This window comes from Fringilla coelebs (genome assembly GCF_963513975.1).
Source record: "Fringilla coelebs genome assembly, chromosome: 1".
Taxonomy (NCBI): Eukaryota; Metazoa; Chordata; class Aves; order Passeriformes; family Fringillidae; genus Fringilla; species Fringilla coelebs.
This window is the reverse complement of record NC_140028.1, coordinates 100,190,338-100,212,513: the sequence shown is the minus strand read 5'-3', so window position 1 is coordinate 100,212,513 and position 22,176 is coordinate 100,190,338. Positions and strand designations below refer to the sequence as shown.

The following is a 22,176-nucleotide window of genomic DNA, read 5'->3' as shown; positions in this document are numbered from 1 at the left end:
CATACCATGGCTAAAGAGAAACGGAGTCTCAAAGGCCCTTTGCTAGTGTGAAACCTGCCTCCTTTCTCATTCAGGGTCACAGAACTTCCTTCCAGCATTTGCAGAACTACTCACAAGGAAATGTTATTCCAGGACAAGACTATTATTTTTAGCTTTCAGTCTTCTCCTTTGGTCTTCTTTTTTCTCTGTACTGAGAAAATGAAAAGCACTAGCAGAGCTGGACTGTTTCCTGAGGTCAGCAAGTCCCAATAGGCTTCAGTCTGGCCTCAAGTACCTTTCCATGTTTCACAGCTGGCCCTCACAGGTGCTGGTAGTCATCTTTCACTTTGCTTAAGAGGCTTGGAAACTCTATCACAGACCAGAATATTTTACAGTGCATGTTTATTGGAGAATATTTTAAAGGAAGTACTGATGCATCTCTTAGTGTTTGAATGTATGTGCTGACATCAGTGGCAATGGTGCTGACTCCAACTACATCCAAAGAAATCAAAAGGAGGTTTGAACCCTGTTCAGGAAGCCTTTGGTTTTTGGAGAGAGATTCAGCTAGGCTTGAAGTTGCAGCTCATGTCCCATCTTCATGTCTAGATCTAGCAGAATTGTGTAGTAAAAGCATATTAATTCTGTTTTGTATTGGCAGGACCTGTAAAATAATTAGGCTGTGTTGCGAAATGTGCAGAAATGGCATTATAAACTAAAAATATCAAGCTAATTCAGACTGAGCTCTCACTTCAAGGGTATAAAAAAGCCCAGAAGTTATTGAGGGAAAATGACATTTGTTCCTTTTCATGTGAAGGACTTCAAGCCCATAGGATGTCAAGTGATGAGATGAATGTTGTCTGTCTGTCAACTAACTGTGTTTTAAGTGGCAGTTGAGAAGACAGAGGGGTTTTTACCTCCTGATGACTAAACTCAAGGTTTACTTACAGTGACAGAACTCCCAATGTAGTTATATTGCAGCCACTAAAATCAGTCTGGATTTCCTTCATGATAAATGGCAAGCAGGAACAGTATGCACATCCCTGTCTCAGGCCTAAAGATGAAACCCATTTGATATGGCTGCTGATGAGCTCTGGTGACCACTCACCCTCTTTTGCCCTGCTCTGCATCAAGTGCAGCCTTGTCCTCATTACTGGGGACAGTCTGGTATTGCATTAGAAAACTGTGAATCCAAACTGCAGCAAATAGCTCTACTTATTTTAACAAAATCAGACTTAATGTTGGGAGATTTGTCTTCTTTCCTTGCTGTTCCTTCTGACTTCTTGAAATGCCAATATTAAAGTATAATTACTTTCTTGGCCTTCCTATTACCCTTTTACCCTTCCTATTCTTTGGGAGAGGATGTTTTCCTGCTCGTGAGCCTGCTCTGGCATGTGCCCTGGCATGCCTTAGCACCCTATCATGGGTGAGAAGGTGCTGTGTATGTGCGAGGAGAGTGCAGACCAGTGCCTTCAGACCACTGGAGGATGAGGAGCACAGGTTTGTGATGACAGCTACACAGGAGGCTCAGTTGTGTGAAGTTTTTATTGGTGCATCACAAGTCTCAAACCAAAGGACAAAAGTTTCTCTCCTTCAGCCTTTCTGCCCAGCATTCCCTTTCTCCTCTGCCTGGCCAGGAAGAAAATTGGAAAAGCTTCCCGCATGTCTTTCATTTTGCTAAGGTTAATTGCTAGGCACTCTCAAAATGCCTGGCATGCTGATGTAGAGCTGCATCTTAGAGAGTTATGCAGGGGTCAGCTACTGAGGATGGAACTCATTTGCACAGCAGGGCTGGCTTTTAGTACCCCTGATTGTATGGCTGAATGGTGAGCACTTGACAGGACGCTGTGGGGTGCACCTGCTTCACGGAACAGATGGACCCTTCAGGAGCAAAAAAATTTATTTTGTTGTTGTTTCACTTATGGGACTGGATGTGCTATTACTCCCCTTGTATAAATGGCAAGCTTTGCTAGTGCAAATTTGACCATGCTGAGGATGCTTTGCTTTTTATCAGGATTTGTGACAACAGTATTTTATGACTGTCTCAATATAGTTTCACTAATGTAGAAAGGTCATTTAATAGCAAATATTTTTAAGTTTTGAACAGGTTTGCAGGACCCCATCAGATCCACCCCAGTTTGTTCAAAGTGTAGTCTGCTAAACTATTCATACTGGCATGATGTATGACATACATGGCAGGTCTAAATAAAACCCCAGAGAAATGTGAAAGGGCTAGAAAAAAACACCTTTTGCAAACGTGCACATATCTAGTTTGGTTGGCTCCATTACTATCCTGGACAAAATCATGAAAAGACCATAGAAGTAAGCATTAAAGTACAATGTGCAATTATTATCAGGCAGTGACATAGTATGAAAAATACATGTTGACACAGAAACGTCATTGTTTCTTAACGGGGTCACAGCTTTGGCCGGTAAAGGTTGCTGAGTTCTTGTCATAAAATTCCTATAGTCACATATATTCTGATTTAAATGTGCATCTATCCAGAAATCAGTGGTGGCTTCAATAATCACATTGAAACCTACTTTGCTGAGAAGGCCAATAATGCAATTGCAACTAATTAGCTGTGATCCAATGGGGATGTTTCTGTTGGAATTTATTCATAGTCCTGCCCTGCTCAGTACCTTTTATCCCATTTGGATAATCTGGAAGAAACAAAATGATTATGACTAAAAGTCAGGTCCAGCAGAACCCATTATTTTATAAGGATGTCTAAATTCATCCATATATTTTTGATCTAGGTCTCATCCAAGTGAGACCTAGATCAAAAGTGTTTAATCCCTGCTGGCTGGGTTAAGTACTCACTTGCCAGGTTTTGCACTATCTGGGGGCAGAGAGCAGCTTGTCTTCTAAGTTAAGCTTGACTACACAATATTTAATATACTGAGCAATGAGTCACAGCTGAGTGGGACTTCAGTTACTGTTTCCCATCAGAAATTGGAACTTCACTGCATAAATGCTGTTTTTCTTTTTTGGCTGAAAGCTGAGTGGCAAGAGTGACACAGAGCTGCTGCTTCCTGAGGGCAGAGCAGTGCTTGGTTTGACTCCAAAGTCGGTGGGAAGCAGTACTCATAGCACCCCCTCCCAGCTGAGCTTGGAGTCTGACACCCAATGACATCTCCTCTGCCCTGCTCAGGGACTCCACACAAAAACTGCTGTGGGCTTCTCCTGATGCCCCAGTCACTGGCCCGTGGGTGTTCTTGCTTCCCAGCTCTGATCACAGCCGGAAGGCAGCTTGGGGCCTAATTTGCACAACAGCAGCTCACCAATAAACTTGCTGAACCAAAGACTGACATTAAAAACTGAACTGTGGAGTACAAAGATTAATCTATGGATTTTTAATTTTTTTTCCAGTTCACCCTCTATGCATATTGTTAGCATAATTCACAGTAGGTTTTTTGTGCAGGGTACTAGTAATCTCTCAGAAGTCTTTTTGAAAGGAATTCAATAAATCTTCAGGAGAAAGATTTTCCACACAAGTAATAAGGTACTATAAAGATGGAAGTTGTTTCAAGAGGTGCTAGTCTCATCCCATCCTTATGTAATACTTTTATGTCCTGACCAATACATAGTTCCTCATTGGGTGAAGAACTGCTATATTCAAATTACAGTAGTATTTTTGCATCATTATGGTTTTTTAAGGGAAAGCTCCAGACAGGGATGACTTAGGGCATTAATGGTTAAATGATTACCTAGATAAAAACATGGTTTTAATCTCTGGTTATTTGATTCTTAGTTGTAAAACTTCAATAAGAATCAGTAAAAAAGACAGTTACGAAGCAATTCTCTGTTCAAGAGTTGTTGGAGACACACTTTCTCATAATTCTTTATCTCCCAGCAGATTTTTAAAAGCATCACCAATGAAGACTCAGTCCAGGGACAAGGAAGTCGGAGACTGATAAGTTTTTCACTGTCAGGTAAGTCACTGCTGATAAGTAAGTTTTAAGCCCAAAGAGTTTAGGACTGAAGTTACTAGAACCTTTTATGTACACAAGTGTGTAAGTATATGTATGTATATATTTATGCATGGATTCTTTGTCTGTACTAAAAATAATGCAGAGACAAAGAATAAATATTTATGATTATTGCCACACTCTTTTCCTTCAATGAGAGTTACGTGCTTGTTCTTGTAAGTACTTGTTCAAGTAGAGTCTGGGGCCATATTAGGTTTTTCTGTTTACAATTAAATATGTAGGTCACAGAAAGCAAGATCAAAGGCATGTGTTTTATTTACAGAGCAAAATGGATTTGTGGTAGTACTCTGTTCCTTGGAAAGCACGTTCCACAGTCATGGTCTGGACCTGAGGCAGATCCATGTGCTGTGGTGCAGAATATTCTCTGTATTGCTCAAAAGTGACTCTCAGACTTCTTGAGCCAGATGACTGCTCTCATTTATCTGCATTTCATGAAGAATGCTTAGCCTCGTTACTTGGCATGTCACTGCAGGTTTTAAAGGCTTAATTTGTTTCTGTGTAACAGCGATGAGCCATTTGATCTAGCTTTGGTAAGAACAACGTGTAAATCACATCTGTAGACAGAAACCAGTTTGTCAAAAGAGAGTGGTTATGAGCATGACTCTTATTTTGGAGTCTTATGTTTGCTGGTTGGTTTCCATATCTTTTTAGCTCCTGGAAGACCAAGAGAAAGATGCTTGACTTGACTTGGAAATTCTTTGAGCATGTAGCAGAGAGTAAAAAGTATTGCCCTAGTTCAAAAGTTTTACAGGCCTAGGCCTTTAAGTGTGAAGTCCTACTCTTGGACAAGTATCTCATTATATGATTGGTCTTGGCCATATGATTTATTTCAAGTAACCCTCTATTAAGGATACATGGCAGATCAGACTGACATTGGGCAGGGCTTTTTTAACACATGACTTACTTTTGCCAGGTTGCACACTGGTTATCCACCCATCAGTTGATAAAATCACAGGTTTAGCTCAACAGAAATAAAGAAGCAGACTTAATATTTTTTAATGTCCATAAATAAACAGAAAATGTGGCCCAGAACTAGTTACAGTTTTTCATTATCTTGGATTCTTTGGCCTAGTAAGCCGAGACGTGTCAATAGTAATTTGTGGTTTCAAGAGTAGTAAAATATGGGGTCAGTGGGCCCTTTTATGAACTAGAGTTATCTAATTTACAGCTTGATTTAAAGTATATAATGACCATACCTCATAAGATGTTTGGGATATCTAATTGATGTGATTCACAAGCTATTAATCTGCATGTATATAGCATCCATATTAACAACATCATCCCAGCCAGGCGTATGAAAGGCTTTGATAAAATAATTTGGCAATTATTTTATCAAAAATCTAAGTTATCAAAATAGTTCCGTTTCAGTCTTTCTGAAATTAACAGGTTAACACATCACAAGGATTTATTTATTACCTTCTTAGTCAACACCACAGTGACAAAATGTTGTCTCTCGCAAAGCAAAATTATTGCTGTTCCTGTATCTATTATGCTAGCTAATAAAATGCAGATCAAGGCAGACCTCCCAGAGGCATCAGAGAGAACTGGGATTCCTTTCCATTTGCACCACTCTCAGCAGTAACCCCTCTATTGTCTCAAGTCCTTTTCGCTCATAAAAGGTTTTCCTTTTCAATATCTGTATTTTGGTGTACTGTCATCTTCAGTCGTTAGTTAATACAGTCATTACTTAAAAGGTTTCCAAATTATGGTTGATTTTGTTGCATTAAAAAAAAAAGTGGTTGGATGTCATTAATGTGACTGGAGTCCATTGCACCAACACAGAGGAATCATGCTCTAAGGAGTCTGTAATCTAAAGAATGCAAGAAGAGCTATGCCTTCTGCCATTAATTTTTTTAGAAGAAAAAGTTATTAGAGTGGGAGAGAAAAATCTCAAAGTAGGCCAAATCACAAGAAATGCTGAGCAACATGAATGCATTTCAGCTGACTTGTATTGCTTTCTCTACTGCTGAGAGAGCCCAGTTGAGAGCCCCTATGTTAAAATGAACTGTGTGGAAAGAGGTTTTTTTCCTAAAAAGCTGTTGACAAAGTGCTTTATTCTTTCCATAGTTTATTGAGTATTTGGTTGGATAAAATCTAGCTGTTTCATTGGAGGGTATTTTTGAGAAAAGATTTCTGGATTGAATAAAAATGTCAAACAATGAAAAAGGTGTAAAATGATCCTTCAAGGCACGAGAATATGACTAGCTTCTTGAGAATGGAAATAGCAGAGAGTTTTCACTATGTCACTAGGAGAGTTTTTTACTTCATGTTTGCTTCCTTGAAGACTGGAAGCTGTTCATGTGAAAGGTTCACTGGCAGCGCTGCTCTCAAAGATTATTTCCCATTATTAAGGTTCTGAATAATTTTTACGATGACTGTATTAATATAGCTTTCATTATTTAAAGTACCAAGAGAAATATTTTAAGCCTGATTTAGCTAGGCTGTAAAAAACCTTTAAGGAAAACTCTGCAGTCCACTTTGCATTTACGTTTCAAACATGCCTTTTCCACTGTTACCAGTGAATGTCACACTTTTGATAAGGCGGCTGAAAAGCGTCAGAGCTCTCTTGCATGAAGTACAGAAGGAAAAAATGTGCTAAGCTTCTTGAGATGTACCAGCTACTTCATTTGCAGGTTCATAGTTAAACAGTATAATGCATTTGCTGAAAGCCCCTAAAACCAGTCTTGTTGGCTGGTATATTTAGAAAGTGTTATCATGGGGTTTGCATAATATGCCTCCTAGCTCTATGCTGCATCAAATAAATTTTTCCAGGCTTTAATATTTCACATATCTCATGTTTTTGCACACTTTATTTATAAGTGTCCTTGGGGAACAAATTATCAGAAGATCTGAATATTTCACAAACATTCAGGCATTTATCTCCATCACGCATCTCTGGGAATCTTGTTAGTTGTTTTTGTGTGGTTTTCAGACCAGGTATTTAAGTAATAACAGTTGTCAGTTTATAGAAGTTAGAGCATAAATCACAACTGAAAATAGTATAAGGTCTGCTAAGGGTGATTATGACAGTAGTTGTTAGCATGAAATTCTTGTTCAGAATGCAAATATTTAATGGACTTTATTTTCCAACTATTTTTTAAATCCTAGTGATTGACTTTATAACTACTAATCCCACACCTTTTTCCTTCTTGTCAGATCTTGTGTCAAGGTGAGGTGGCTTTTTACCAGGTCCACTGCACATTGTGCCCACGAAGTATGCCTAGACTAGCAGTTTGAAAGGCCTCAGAAGGCTTTGAATTCAACCACTCCGTTCTCGTATTTAACACAGGACACCTTCCCCTGTGGTGGTGAGCTTTGTGTGAGTTTGGCTTGGACATATTTCACAGACAGATGTGTAATCAGGATCTGAGCATACCAAGATGGTGCTTTGCTCCAGTGGTTAATCACTTGCAGTGATAAAAACACCCCCTTGCTTTGATAAGCTGTTATATTAGTGGTTCAGACTTTTTCTGTGTTTTCATTCTTGATGAAGATGATTAAAAAGGTAGCCTGTCTCTCAGACATTTTGGAATACTTAATTCTACTACTTCTTATCTTTTATTAATGCGCCTATTTTCTTCCTAATACGTCTACTGCCCTTTTTTTAAACAAATGAGAAACCCTTTTGTTTTTCTTTAAAGCATTTATAGCTAGAAAAAAAGATTTTCTTCTCTTTTTTACTGTCTTTAATGTTTTGCCTGGGAGCCCTGTGACAGAAACGTTTTGGTTTATTTGATCCACTTAGTCTTTCTTTTTTAAATCTCAGACCTTAAAATACCTTCTTGTGCAACTACACTAGCCCTTTCTTTTTTTCCTGCATTTTATTTTAAAATAAAAGTGAAGTGTGTCTATACGTCTGTAATTTCTGAGAGCAAAAATAAGCACTTTGTTTAACCTTTTGCATATCATCACTTGTAGAATCTCATTCAGTAGCTGATCAAGTCAGTCATCTCTTGTACTTTAAGTAGTATCTTTCTCAATTCCCCTGCATTAGTTTGTGTTGGATTTTAATACGTCCTATCATTGCACATTACTGTTTGATTTCTAGAATAGGTTCCTTAATATTTGCTTCTTGAAATCTAATTAATACCAGATGCAATACTTCTGCAAATCCATGCTCACCTTCTTCCAAAGAGGTGATTGCCCAATGAAGTTTGGTATCATACACTGCTTCCCGAGTCAAATTGGCATTTTAGTAAATGCAATATTGCTGTGCTCTTACTATTGAAATATTGTTCCACTGACAGTAACTTTAAAAGCACAAGTCTGAGAGGCAGTACCTATCCGCCTCCTATTGAATCTTGAGCAAGCAGAGTTTTGTTGTTCTTTCTTTGAAGCCGTGCCTTTATCTTAGGCAACTCAGTAGTTGAACTGCTGCACTCGGAGACAGGTTCTTGTTCTGTCCAAGGTCTACAAAAGAAACACTGACATATCAGCACCCTGGCAATTACCTTCTCTCATTGGTAGTCTGTCCAGATACCAGTCCCGTTCAAGTATGTTTTGTCAGTGTCAGAACCAGAGGTGATAGCTTTTTGGGAATTCACAAAGGAAATCTGAAGGGAAATGATAGAGTTGTCCACTGACATCCAAATTAGCAACTCTTTAGTTGTGATGGATTATGAAGGTCAGGATCTCAGTAAGATGACAGTATTTTTTACTTTCTGCCATTAATGAACAGATCATAGAATAAATTCCTTTTTGATATTCTTCTAGATCATAATCTAAATTGACCATGGCCATTCCAGTAAGAGTAGGGTCTTTCCAGCATACTGTGAACTTCATTAGTTCTGGTTTTAGGTATATTCTGGGTAAGTTTGGCATAACTCAAGATGTCTTCATTCCCTCAAAGGGTCAGATGGCTCATAAGGAATATGTCCCATTTCATGGTCCTGAGATCATGAGGCTAGTATGCTAAATATGAAAAATGGGAATTTGGTGGGTTGACCATAGAATTTCTTAGGGTTAATAACCTCTGCATAAGTGCCAGTATAGATACCTGCATGACATCAATTGTCGTCACTTGAATGGTGCTGGGGAACACAAAGAACATTCAATATTTGGCATTTGTTAAAAGAAATTTGCCATCTGTTTTAAAATATCAGTATCAGTTTCTCAAAACTAGTAGCTCTGCTACTTACTAGTCTTTGGCCCTTCTGTTGGGTTGTAACTCTGGAATCTTCAGTAGAATATTCAGTAGAATATGCGCCATCAGGAGACCAGAGGGACTGAGTCTTCTTAAGACACATCTATAAACTGCACAGAGCAGCCTTGTGTGTAATTTCTAGGAAAATTCCATTGGCAAAGTCTTCTTATCCCTTGGGGGGAACAGCTTTGAGCTCCCTTAACTCACTCCTGACATATTGATGACCAGACTAAATGTAATTAATTTAGATAACAGACTGCTCCAGAGTCTGGTCCCCTATCTGATTCTCCATCCTTTTCTGTCACACTCCTACATGGAGCATGGGTCTGGTTGAGTACCTTGCTATGTCTGTGGGGAATTGAAATACTATCTTTATGGTAGTTTTGCTCATCATTACTGTCAGAGAATCTCCTTGCTGAGCATGACAAAACGTGACTCTTCCCTGAGCTTTTGGAAGCTTAATGACTTGTATTGAGGCAAAATCAAACATTGTAAAACATGTTCTAGCTGAGTTGTTGGAATTTACATCCCCACCTGGCTCCAGTAAATGCACTGGTTCACCACAAAAATAGTCTCCATCACTATCCAGCCACCAGTGCCCCAAAGTCTGTGACGTTTCATGGTGAATAGATTTGCTCAGTGATCCTTTATAAAGCAGACAGGGAAGTCTGTGGCACACCTTTGGAACAGAGGGAACATGCATGCAAGTGACCCAGTGTAAAGCTTCCGTAGGTCTCATCCAGGCACCTGAAGATCAGCATATATGGAAAGAAAGCTCTGGAGTTGGAACAAATTCATAAGTCACTTGGGGGCAGCGGCAGGCAGCAGTTAGTAGAAGCCATTTTTCTCCAGTGAAGAGAGCCTAGATGAAGTAGGATGCATGTACTTAAAAGTTGTGCAAGTCTGTGGCAGTGAAAGGCTGTAATTACTTTGTCTTTACCTGGATTTCTTCCTTCTGTCATCTGTCATGAGAGATGGCCTGACATTATTAAACTGTTAGATGTCTATAACCTCTTTCACACTAAAGTGTGATTTATGACTAAATGAGAAGCTGACACATGGTATATTATTAAAAATACGGTATTTTTTTTAAGAGACTGGATGGAAATACACCTTAGCAAACTGTAGATGAGTTATATTTGTAGCATTTCCTCATATGCCTCCAAGAAACACACTCTAAAATTACAGTGTACAGCAAGGTATGTCCCAGCCTTCTGGAATTCATTCATTCAACCAAAGACTTAAATTCAGTTAGCTTCAGACCTTCATTAAAAGTTTAGTATCTTCTGAAACTTTTTCTGAAGATGATAGAGAAAAATATTTGCATTTGGGAAGGCAGAATGGCTGTGATTCTTCTGCTGGGGAGTTTTGCTGGAGTGGTAAGAATTACAGCAGCAAGTTACAGCAGATAGTTACAGGACCTACAGATAGGTTTTGCTTCAAATGAAATGGAATTCTGCTTGTCTGCAGATATCCATGTAGCTTTATTAAGAGCTTTTTGAGTTTTGATGCTCTGTTTTTCACAGTGATGAGAATTTGTGGTGAGATATCTAATTGGGGTATTTGTCCTTGGGAAAGCTAATTCTGCTAGCCCTATTTCTACTTTGGACAATAAAATTGCCATTTCTAACTGACTTTTTTTTTTTTTTAATCTGCTTTACTGTATAATTTAAGTAAGAAAATTACACAAATAAAATTTTTGCCATGTGCTTTGCTAAATTACTTTTTTTCTTCTCATCCAAATACCAAAATGAGACTATTAACTGAGGCTAGGAGTACCTTCATCTTCATGGCTGTGCTCTAATTCCCATAACTGGAAAGAGGCTGGTAGGTCATCCTCAATGTATTTTCTTTATGATACTTGATCTATAAGTATACATCATTGAGTGCTAGGTATTTTCTATCAGTAGAAAAATATCAGTATTTTGTAACTTAGTGGTACCCAAAGATAGCATGGTCTCTCTTTGAAGGAAAAAAAAAACCCAGAAACATATACAGCAATGAATATTTCAGTTTCAGACTCTTTTGAGGAAGTATCAGAGAGAAAGAAAATAAGATCCCAGAGGTCTTTCTCTCCTTTCATATGTTAGCAGCTTGAGCTAATGCACTGCTGGTCCTTGTCATTCATACTTATTTTGCAATCTTGATTTCTATTTCTTGAGTGCATTTCTAACAGTACAACTTCCAATGCAAAAGAGTTTGCCATGTAGGATTTCAGCAGGGCTGTTAGATGAGATACATGCTGATTACACAGAGATTTTGCACTCGGAAAACAAAAAAGGGGGTAAAAAAATCAGTGCTATCTTTTTGAAGCAGATAATTTTCTTTGTGTGATAGCATTGCTAGGACTGTGGCAGTACATAGTTTCAGCAATGTACTTTCAAATAAGCTTTTAGTAGTGATGTCCTCTATTTTTTGTTTGTTTGTTTGTTGTTTTTTTGTTAGAGAATGTCTCAAGAATGAGATTCTTAAAATACAGTCTGTTTCAGGACCATCTGTCCAACAGCTTTTGCATATGTGCAGCATGAATTGTGTGGTGGAATAGATGATTAAAATCAACAGAAAGGAAATCAATTCTTTTAACTTGCACATTTTATTGTGTTGGCTATTACCATATGTTAAGGAAGCAACACACAACTGGGTTTGATATAGCTATTTTCTGGAAAAAACACTGATGATGGTGTGCAGTGTGTATGATTTTCAGAGTCATCCGAAATACCTGCCTTGAGGGTTTTTCATGGTCTCCCACAACCTGCCAGAATAATTGGGTTTTTAATCAGAAGAGAATTAGAAGACTGTGAAAATTAATGTTTTCAAAAACTGCCAGGAGAAAAAATATGTGTTTAAATTGAATGTTTAGGTATGCATCTCTGCAGTTTTAGAAACCATTATGTCTAATACTTTTTATCTCTTCAATACAGCAAGAGGAAATAGGCAGAATACAGTACAGTGCTTATAGCCCGATGTGAAATAAAGCTTTAAATAGAGGAGAATCTCCATACAAAGAGTGGTGGAAAATAAATTAGCTACTGAACTCGCTAATAGGAATAAGTGCTTGTATGTGCCAAAGAAAGCTTAGAAATGCATCTGGAAAACGAGAAGACCGAGGGGGTCAGTGTGTGTCTGTTGAGCTAAAATTAATTATATAACAGCAGATTAGTTTGCATTTCATCAGCTTCACAGGGACAGATCATAATGGGCATTGTGTCTTTGTTCAGAATGTTATGGGGGAATTTTCAAATAAGTGCCTGGGCATTTTCTGTGTGTGCAACATATATTATGCTCCCTGGGAGTTCTGCAGCTGTAAAGCCCTGCTTAAAATTTGGACATTATAGACAAGAGTTTTCCTAGGGTGAAGTTAACACATGCAGGGAAGAAAATTATTTAAAGTGGGAAAAAGTGTAAAATGACTTCATATAGAAAAAAGTGGTGTAAAAGATAAGATCTGTACAATGGTAAAATGGAAACCTAGGAAAAATTGGGTACCAAATGCTATGACTTTGACATTAAATTACAGGATCTCTTTTTCAGAGTAGTCCTTCCACTGCAGTCAGGCTGAGCAAGTGCTCAGCTTATTAGAAAAATAAGTATATCACTTGAAGTTGCATAAATATTGATTTAGAACATGAATCAGTCTGCACAATCAGGCTGTAAATTTGCAGTTTCATTACGTAATAATTTGTAAATTCTAAATCACAAGATCATTATGGTTTGGCATTATATTGCCTTACAGTAAACATAGTGAGTTTTTTTCACATTCCTGCCATATTGTTTGAGTTCATTACCAGTTCCCTATATACTGTTCCTAGCATCCCAAAGAGATGCCTGGAATGTGAAAACTAATCTGGTTCTTTGCCTTTCAGATTTCCAGGCTTTTGGTCTGAAGAAAGGGATGTTCTTCAATCCAGATCCTTATCTGAAGATTTCCATCCAGCCTGGAAAACATAGCATCTTCCCAGCTCTTCCTCATCATGGACAGGAGAAAAGGTCAAAGATCATATGTAACACGGTTAACCCTATCTGGCAAGGAGAGGTAAGCAGCTGGAAAGTTAAGCTGAGACTTTTCTTAAAGCATAGGCATTACTCTAGTACTATCTTTTTTTTTTTTTCCTTCTGATTGAGTTCTTGGCTAAATAGTTGACCTAACTGTGCTTGATATATTCTATGACTACTTGTCTCAGTAATTAGCTACGAAGATGGGTGGTACATTAAAACTTTCAGTATACTTTCAGTGTAGGTTGTACTTCATTGGTGCAGTTTATAACATTGTTAATTATTGAAGGCAGGCATAAAACAGAATTGAAAAATAAATTTGCATAGTATGAAAGGCTGCTGCTAGATTGTTACAGTGTTCTTACACAGAGACATTGTATGAAGCACAAGTCCGACATGCAAATAAAGAGAAGCAATATGATTGAAAAGCATCAGTGGCAATACAAATCAAAGGCAACTTTGGCACATTTAGCCATCACCTTGAAGAAATAGTCTCTAGTCTGCTTCTTTTGTTGGAAGGACTTGTATGTATTAATGAGATCTGAGAGCTCAATTGCTGCCTGCTGTTTTTAAATTACATGCAAAATGGCAATAGGCAGCAAAGAATAAGGAATCTCTTTGGAATTAAAGGAGCCTGACATACTGGGTGTGATTTACTGGTGTGCTCTGTCACAACAATATCTCCACTGCAGGAAAGAGTAAATGTAAATAAATACACTGCACAGACTTATTCAAATTAAAATGCAAATTGTAAAGTAGCTGAGGTATAATTAGGTCAAACTCTGTAGAGATGGAGCTGTGAGTGGGCAAAAAGACAGCAGAAATAGGATTGAATTCTCCTACCTGGAGTAACTAGATACCACATCAGGTTGTGTGGTGCGTGGGGGAGGTTGTATGACTGGAAAAACAACCTTGAAACTAGTCAGAGAAAAGTGCCTTCTAGCAGGACTTAATTGAAGATATTATTATGATGCATCCACCAAGTCATAACTTCTCTGTGGAGCCAAGCATCAGATGTATCTGGTTGAGAGGTCCCAGCTCCAGCTGTGAACCTGGTCGAGCTAGAACTGGCATGGAGGATCAGGCAGTTGGCAGAGACCTTTCAGTGAAATGCATAAGACCCAGAACTAGAGAGGAGCAGGTATGAAGGGGAAACTGGCTCTCTGTGTGTGATACTCAGTACATAGGGTTGTGACTCTGATAAAATGGCACAGGTGTCTTCTCCTCAAGCTGTGCCAAATGGCTGAGTTTGTGGGCTGACATTTCTTTTCCAAGTGGAGTGTGGCAGCAAGAAAAGGAGAAACAATGAAATGGCCTAATTATGGACATGGGAAAGCAAAAGAGCACAGCTGGCTTCCAGCTTTGCTGTTCAGCCCCCAGGTTTTCTTGATCGCCTGCAAGCGTGCTGCTTCTCCCTTTCTGTTGTTAGCCTGTGAGTGGCAAGGGAGTGTAAAAGAGCCAAGCCATGGTTAGCATGTTCTCCTTCTGCCTTGTCCTCAGCTGATATTGGGATGTTTAACTGCATGCATTTGTGCTGCAGTCTGTGCAATCAGCCTGTCTGAACTCCTTGTTTTGTTACTGAAAAGCTGCATTGGTTTCTGCTGCACAGAAGACCATAGGCCTGATTTTCTGCAACCTTTATGGGACAAGGGGAGAAGGAAGACTGAAAACTGTTGCTGAATCATGGTGGTAGCCGTTCTTCTGTCCAGCCTTTTCACTCATGGATGTGAATATATGAAGTGACAAAATACTGAGGACTCGTAGCCATTTCATTAAGAGTATCAGTCACAAGTTGTTTTTGCAAAACAAATTTTAGCAATGTGTTATTTCAGAAGGGTCATCCTTTTCTTAGATTCTCTGTCACTCTATGTGAATAGAAGGTAATTTTTTTTTCTCAATTGGATGACTTATCTGATTTGTATTGGATGCTAAACTTGAAAAAATCTGAGATAGAGAAATAAAATTATTTAAATATCTGCAGACAAGGATCTTACTATATGTTCTTGTTTACCCTTGAGCAAATTCAGAAAGAGTCAATTCAGTTTTTAAGGGCTTCAGTACTAAAAGTCCTACAGACTGAAAGGTGACTGATTTACTTATATTAATTTGTTCTGGTATTCCTCCTCATATACTTACCAGGCTGTTCTGTTTGTATAGTAACCACCTGCATTATACAAACATGCTGGGAGCATCCTGGTACCTCAGGCAAATTTTCATCTGTCTCATGTAATATTGATGATCATCTTCATTTCACAGGCTGTTCAAATGCTGTTCAGCACAAGTTATCCTGACTTAAAGCTATTCTTCCATTGCTCTGATTTGCAGTACTTTGTACAAGGAGACATAAGGAAATGGAAATGTCTTACAGATAAGGAGTAGCAAGTGACAATTTGACACTTGCAGCAGGGCTCACTGTAGAGGTGAAAAAGGCCTCACATTGAGAATTGTTCACTGAGAAAATTTAAAGCCCACGGTGGTGACTTTCCCTGATAGAGAGACATCATTTTGAACATGTTTCTGGATGTTTTCACATTCTCTTCAGAAGCATCTGTAATGTTAAATAAATCAGTGCCTGGAAGCTGCATGGCACTGGACAGCTTGACTCTACAGTCTCACATTCGGCAGGTATTGCCCTGCCAGCCCAGACAGTTGCAAAAGCACAAAGGGTGAACAGTCCTGTCATGCTGACCGGAGATAAAATGTAAAGAAAATCTCAGAAGGAAGTGCCCATTTCCGAACTCTTGTGCATATGTAGTGGAATTGAGAAGGGTGGATGCTTATCTTCTAATATAGATAGTAGAAAAATAATGACACTAATGACGCATGAAAAATAATAACAATATTTCCACATTGTTTCATATTGAAACAATGTGTGGGCTGTCATATTGTTCAGAAACAGCTCATTTAAAAAAAGATTTAGTTTTTCAGAAATCAGTGAAGTGATACACAGTTCAGACAAGTAATAGATCACGGGAACAAAGCAAAGTGGTTTAAAAAGTAGTTCACATACCTCCAACTGGATAGGAAATTCTATGGTTTGGCAGATAAAGTACTTAGGGTTTCTGGACTTTACCTTAGATATATTTATGGTATTTCTTTCTTAACTGTGGCGGCTTAAGCAGACTGTTTCCTCAATTCTTGTTTTATTTACTGGTGAGTGGAAGGAGAGCTCTGAGGAATGGCCAGTGAGATGACTATAAAAATGGGCTGATGCAACTGCTCAGCACGTTTAAAGTAGTAGGAATGTCATCTGTTAAATAACACATTGAATTTCAACTCCAGTAATCTAACTCTGGAGGAGCAGATTGCCCTAAAATGGGAGCCCACTACTAGGTTAAAAACAATCTCAACTTCCTGTGGTTTCACTCCTTGTTTCTTTGCCTCAGCTTTTACAAACACTGTTAAAATAGAGCTGAGACAAAAGAGTGTTTGGAATGGCTGCCTTATCACTCTGAAGACAGCCACATTTCACTAGTGAATTAATTGATGTGAATAAACAGAGAGCAAGTGTGCTTAACAAATAGCAGCTAGTATGTCAGATCTGATACACAGATGTACAGGATTTTCATGCTCTCTGCACCTCAGATAACTCACCACCTTTCAAAAATATTGCACTTGGATAATTTCTCACGTAAGCTGTCTCTTGAGATTACCAATGCAAAATCAGAAGAAGGAAGCACTCAGGGGCTTGAACACCAGTGAGAGGTGGCTTCTGTAGTGCAGGCCATCGTTTTGGATGCTGCCTGCAGGAATGCCAAGATGCAACTGTCTATCTGAGTGCTGGTGTGTGACTGCTTTTCTTAGTGCAGAATTATAACTTGGGCAATGATTCTGTGATCCTGAATGCTGAACTGGTATGACCACCCAGCAGTTCTGGGACTGAAAAACATTTGCCGAGGTAGGCAGATCAGGCAGTAAAGGGTTTATGTTAGCTCTCTTCCTCTCTAGATGCTTTACGTTGGCTGATAAAATGGGTGCTACCTGATGTAGCCCAAACCTAGAGTCAGGCAAGCAGGGGATACTAGAGAAAAGCTGAGTCTTTCCAGAGCAGAGTAAAACCATTGAAGAAGATGTTTTAATATATTTGAAGCAACAGTAAATTTAAACTAAAGTGGGTTGTGCCTGGTCAGATTTTGATCTGATATTCAGAACACTAGAATGCTGGCAACCCTACCGTGGCCTCACAGAATCATTCTGCAATTTCAACAGAAGACCAAAATAAAAGCAACAGAAACATCACACTTACTGAACTCCTTACTGCCAAATACAAAAGAATATGCTGTAGGAATTTCACAACCTTCACACCTAAGCATGAAAACAATATACAGGTAAAGTGAAATCCAGATCCTGAATTTAGTATGGATTTCACCAAAGGTGTCATGAGGACTGAATGAAGCCTTGTGGGTGGTATCTTCCCTGTGTAACATTTCTGCACACATGTCCAGGTAAAGAGTAAAACATTGTTTGGCTACACAGACAAGCTGTAGCTTTACAGCTACTGATTTTAATATCTGTTGATGATTGAAGTGTGAAAGCCCAAGACAACTTTAGCTTCTTCAGGAATGGGTTGGGGTGTGAAAAATCATCTAGAGTTTTTTTTAGGATGTTATTCTTCTAGAACTGCATTTTACTTGCAACTTCTGCATTTAGAAGACTTTCAGTCTTGCTAGCTTTGTATACTGGTGATGATGAGAGTCTACAAATATTTTCAGTCTTTGCTGTGCTAATAAATTCGTAGACAATTCTGAGATAAATCTGAGGGGGATATCCAGAAAGCCAGTTTTCTGAAGGCCCTATCTGACTTGGAAGGAGTTCAGTAGAAAGGATTGAATCAGACTTTAGAACATCAACATGTGCATTTCTGCAAATCCCTTTTATGGTAGGGGAAAAAAGAAACCCAACAATTGTGCCATGCCATAATAATAAAGAACTGCATTGGATTTGTCCCCTTGCAGTCACTGCTGGGTTCCAGCAGTCTCTCAGTAGGAATAGGCATGTCCCCACCCACAGCAGCAGTGGAGCTCTGCCCTTGGCACTACTGACTCTGCAGTATTTTGTCTTGTCACTAAGGATTACTGTAGAAAGCTTAAGAAACTGGAATTCTTGATGAGCTTATGCAGCTGTTAGTGCAAAGTAGTGTTGTATGGGAAAATAGTGACATGTAGAGGAGGTTTTTGAATGAAGAACAGAGTAATACAGACAGAAAATGGCATGTGCATTAAGACTGTAATTGTTTCACTGCAGTATTTGAAACAAAACCCACTAATGAAATATTCAGCTGAAAGAATAAATGTATCTTCATCCATCAAATGTAATTCACAGCCTTTTAAGATTTACTTCTGCTTGTATCATCCCTGTACATGAAGGATATCAGAAATAAATTTTATTTTTAATTCAACTCCAAATCAAGAGCCCAATTCTTCTTGTCACCACTGTATTAATTTATCTATCTCTATTATACTGACTTTATTATGCTGTCTACCAATTATTATACTGACTGTTTTAAAAGAATTTGACTTGCCCATAACTTGTCTGATTGGTGCTAATGGACATGCTCTGTTCATTTCAACAATTTCCTTGATGGTGCTGTTGATTCACTGGGATCCGTCTGTATTCAGGCATGCAAACAAGTTTGGTACAAATAAAACATGGAAATGAATCATCACCAGTTGCTGGCTTTCTATGAAAACTATTCCAAGGTCTGGAAGTGGTTCTGTTCTCTTATAAATGGATATAGATGCATTCTGCCAGGTCAGCATTAGTGTGGGCCTTTGTTCTTTTCTTTATATGTCATGCATTAAGGTCCCCTCAAGATCTGTTGACATTAATGAAATTAATCATCTGTGTCTGTAAAACCATTGCTGAGCCTGGGAGCAAATAGGCACTGAAAAGTAGGTTACTGTCTGAAACTCTTTCAGTGCTGTTTACTACAGTGTTTACAGATCGTGCTTGAAGATGCCAGCAGTAATGTAAAATCAGATATACATTTAGATCATTGAGATTGTGTGAGAGTATGAAAGTCTCAGCTGATTCTAGGTAGCTTTGATTCTGATTTGTGTCTCTGTGAGAGTGAATCTGCTGGTAGCAGCTGTGTAAAATCTCTGTAAATGAAAGGAGAATCCTAATGACTTAATAATGACTGGAGCCACAATTGATGACACACTGCTTAACCCAAGAAGAGTGAACATGACAATATCTTGCTGTCATTTTCTTTATCATGCCACTTTTGCTCTTTACTCTCCCTCTATTTCTGTATATATTTCTGTATATTTCTGTGGAAATAATTAATTATACCTTATTGATTTTTGATGCCTGAGAAAATATCAGCTAAAGCTTTTCCATTGGAAGGAGCATTTTAAGGATGAGCCTGGTATAGATTCTCTGGTGTGTAATAAGTTGTGCTATAATGTTGTAGCTCTTCTGTTAGTGAGGAATTAAAACGATCTCTCTCTACTGTCCTACTCCCTCTTTGCATTAAATGTGTAGGACCAAAGCATCATTGCTTCTCTTACCACTGTAGCAAGTGAGACAGGCATTGACAAATGGCTGAAGAAGTGGGGAAAGTAGAGAGATGTAATTGCTTTGCATCTAGAGCAAGTTTGTTTCCTCCTAGACATCCTAATTCCAGAGAGATGCAATTGCACCCTAAAAGGGAAATAATTGAAGAAGACAGTGGGAAAATAATACACATACTAACTTGTTCTATTGATCGTGGTTTGTAACAATTCTCTGGGTCTGTCTATAATAGTATTTGTGTTCCATTCAAGAGATCTATTTCAAAGCAAATCTCCTGCTCTCCCCACTAAAGACACTGCTTGTCATTCCAGAAGTGCATGAACTCAATTACTCTCAGCAGAAGGCAAGTGAACAGATGTGGTCCAAGAGTGCACCAAGCACTTTTCAGACAATAAGTGGGAGTAAATTCAATCCAGGGCACCAGCCTGGAGTCACTTCATGGTGAAACCCTTGCAACATGTCTGGATGTGGTAGTCGGGTGCAGAGCACCAGCTACTTTGTTCTGCAGATCCACTCATATTTGTACCATAAATCTTCCTAATTTGGCCAAGGCATTCCAGAAGTTAGGAAACATCAGCCTCCCCCAAGGCCTCCTTTCTGCAGCTCACAAGTGCTATTTTTGTTCAGAATACCAGGGATTGTCAATCATTCCTTGTGTTCAGACTTTCTGATTTTAACTTCTTTTTAGGAGTACACCTAACAGACAGCCATTTCTAACAGTCCTAATACATTTCTAGAGGAAATTAAAAAGGTTTTCCCCTCTGGAGGGTCTGTATTTTTTTCCAAAGCCTCTAACTTACAGGGGTGTCCAATCTGGGATGCTTCCAAATGCAAGGGCAGCTGGTTCACTACCTTGTCCTTTTGGTGGAGGACCTCCTCATCTTTCCTATAAAGGAGAGCTCTTGCATCCCTAGCTGGTAAGGATCAGATACCACATTACAAGATTGGGTCAGAAGCTATTTCTAGGGCCAGGCCCTCTGTGAGAAACAGGTTATTCCTAAAGGCATCTTATTCTGCTGAGACAGTATGCTGTTTCCTCCATGGTGTGTGCTGTGTCATGTATCATCTCAAGTTCTAAGAGTTTTTTTACAGCAAGTTGGTGTGATAAACTGGGCAATGCACTGGTAGGTACTGGCTTGGGCTAATCAGTGACTAGAGATTTAACTTCCTGTTTGTTACCTGCTCATCCACTGACTGCTGTAGATCATCTATAAATTTGTGGTCTGCCCATTACTTGCAAGAGTTTTGTTCTCTACATTTTATATAATGCATTTTACTTTAATTTTGGTTGTGGATCAAGTGAAAACTTTAAGTTCTAGTAATCGCGTAAATAAATTGTTGTGAATTGTATTTTTACAGCTGTCCTGTGGTCAGCTATTTTCCAAATGAACACATAATCAGTCATTAGACAAAGTTTTCTTCTTGAGCTTTGAACTTGAAACTGTAGCTATTCTGGTTGATGAGTTACCACCTTTTTTGAAATTCATTACTTCCTTTAATTTTTTTCTTTTTTTTTTAATTTGAGTAAAAAAAAAAAAGGCTCAGATAGGGTCACCACTTCCATGAAACCATTGTCAAGTTTGGTGGACCTCTGAAGAGCTGGAGGGGCTGAAGCTTTGGAAAAAAATCATGACATTAGAATTTAAAAAAACTGCCAGAAATTACAGAAATTATATTTTCACTTAGTTTTTTGACTGTGGACAAAAAAAAAAAAAAAAAAAGCCCATTTATGTAAACTTCAATATACTCTTCTACAGTTAGTCTCAGTGTAAAATTTAGTTTAGTGACTTTGTATTCCAGCATGAAGTTCTTGACCAGTCTTGCAGGGTTTGCACTAGTGGTTGTGATTCAAAAGATTTAAACTTTTGTGGGGAAGAATAAAAACAACCATTGAACGAGCCCACAAAGTGAGCTGTGGCCCCAGTGAAAACATTTAGGGTAAAAATTTCTGGTTTATATTGTAAAAGTAAATAGTAGTCAATGCCGTTTGAAAAAGATAAAAGAATCTGGCTTCAGGTAATGACTGCAAAAAAAATCAGAAGTATTTTAAAAATAGTACACTTGGGCTTATTATGCTAAAATTTTTGTATTCTTGCTTTTCCTCTGCCACTATCAGTATTACACTTTTTAAATTCTGACTTAATTCTATAATGCTAAGAGTTTAAGAATAAGAAAAGTTCCAAATAACAGAAGACTTACGTTAAAGATTGTAATAGTAACATACAAAAATGTCGGCAGATTTGTTCTTAAAATGCAGCTCTTTTCTGAGCATGTGTTAGAAGCTTCATCAAACTTCCCTCCTCCTGAAGACAGTTGATTTTTATCTCTGTTGTGATTTTGCAGCCTCCTATTTTACCCCTCCTTGGGATGAATTATTAATCACAACATCCCTGAGTGTTAAGCCAAGGGTACTGCAGAATTTATAATCAGTGTCTTTTTGTTTGGTTGTTTGTTTGGTGTTTGGGGGGCTTGGGGGTATGGTGGGGTTATTTTGTTTTCCTCTGTTTGGGATTTAGGGCTGGGGTTTTTGTTTTTTTTTTTTTTAACTTAAATGT

General features: G+C 38.5%; 1 protein-coding gene across 1 annotated transcript in view; it reads left to right on the top strand.

Annotated features, from left to right (window-relative positions):
- Positions 1 to 22,176, top strand: part of HECW1 (HECT, C2 and WW domain containing E3 ubiquitin protein ligase 1) — a gene marked incomplete at its 3' end in the record, with an annotated part of 249,851 nt that overhangs the window by 153,686 nt on the left and 73,989 nt on the right. Inside the window, exons 5-6 of the mRNA XM_084209598.1 lie at positions 3,837 to 3,912; positions 12,976 to 13,145. Coding sequence (XP_084065724.1) covers positions 3,837 to 3,912; positions 12,976 to 13,145 — 246 coding nt within the window. The remainder of the gene's footprint in view (positions 1 to 3,836; positions 3,913 to 12,975; positions 13,146 to 22,176) is intronic.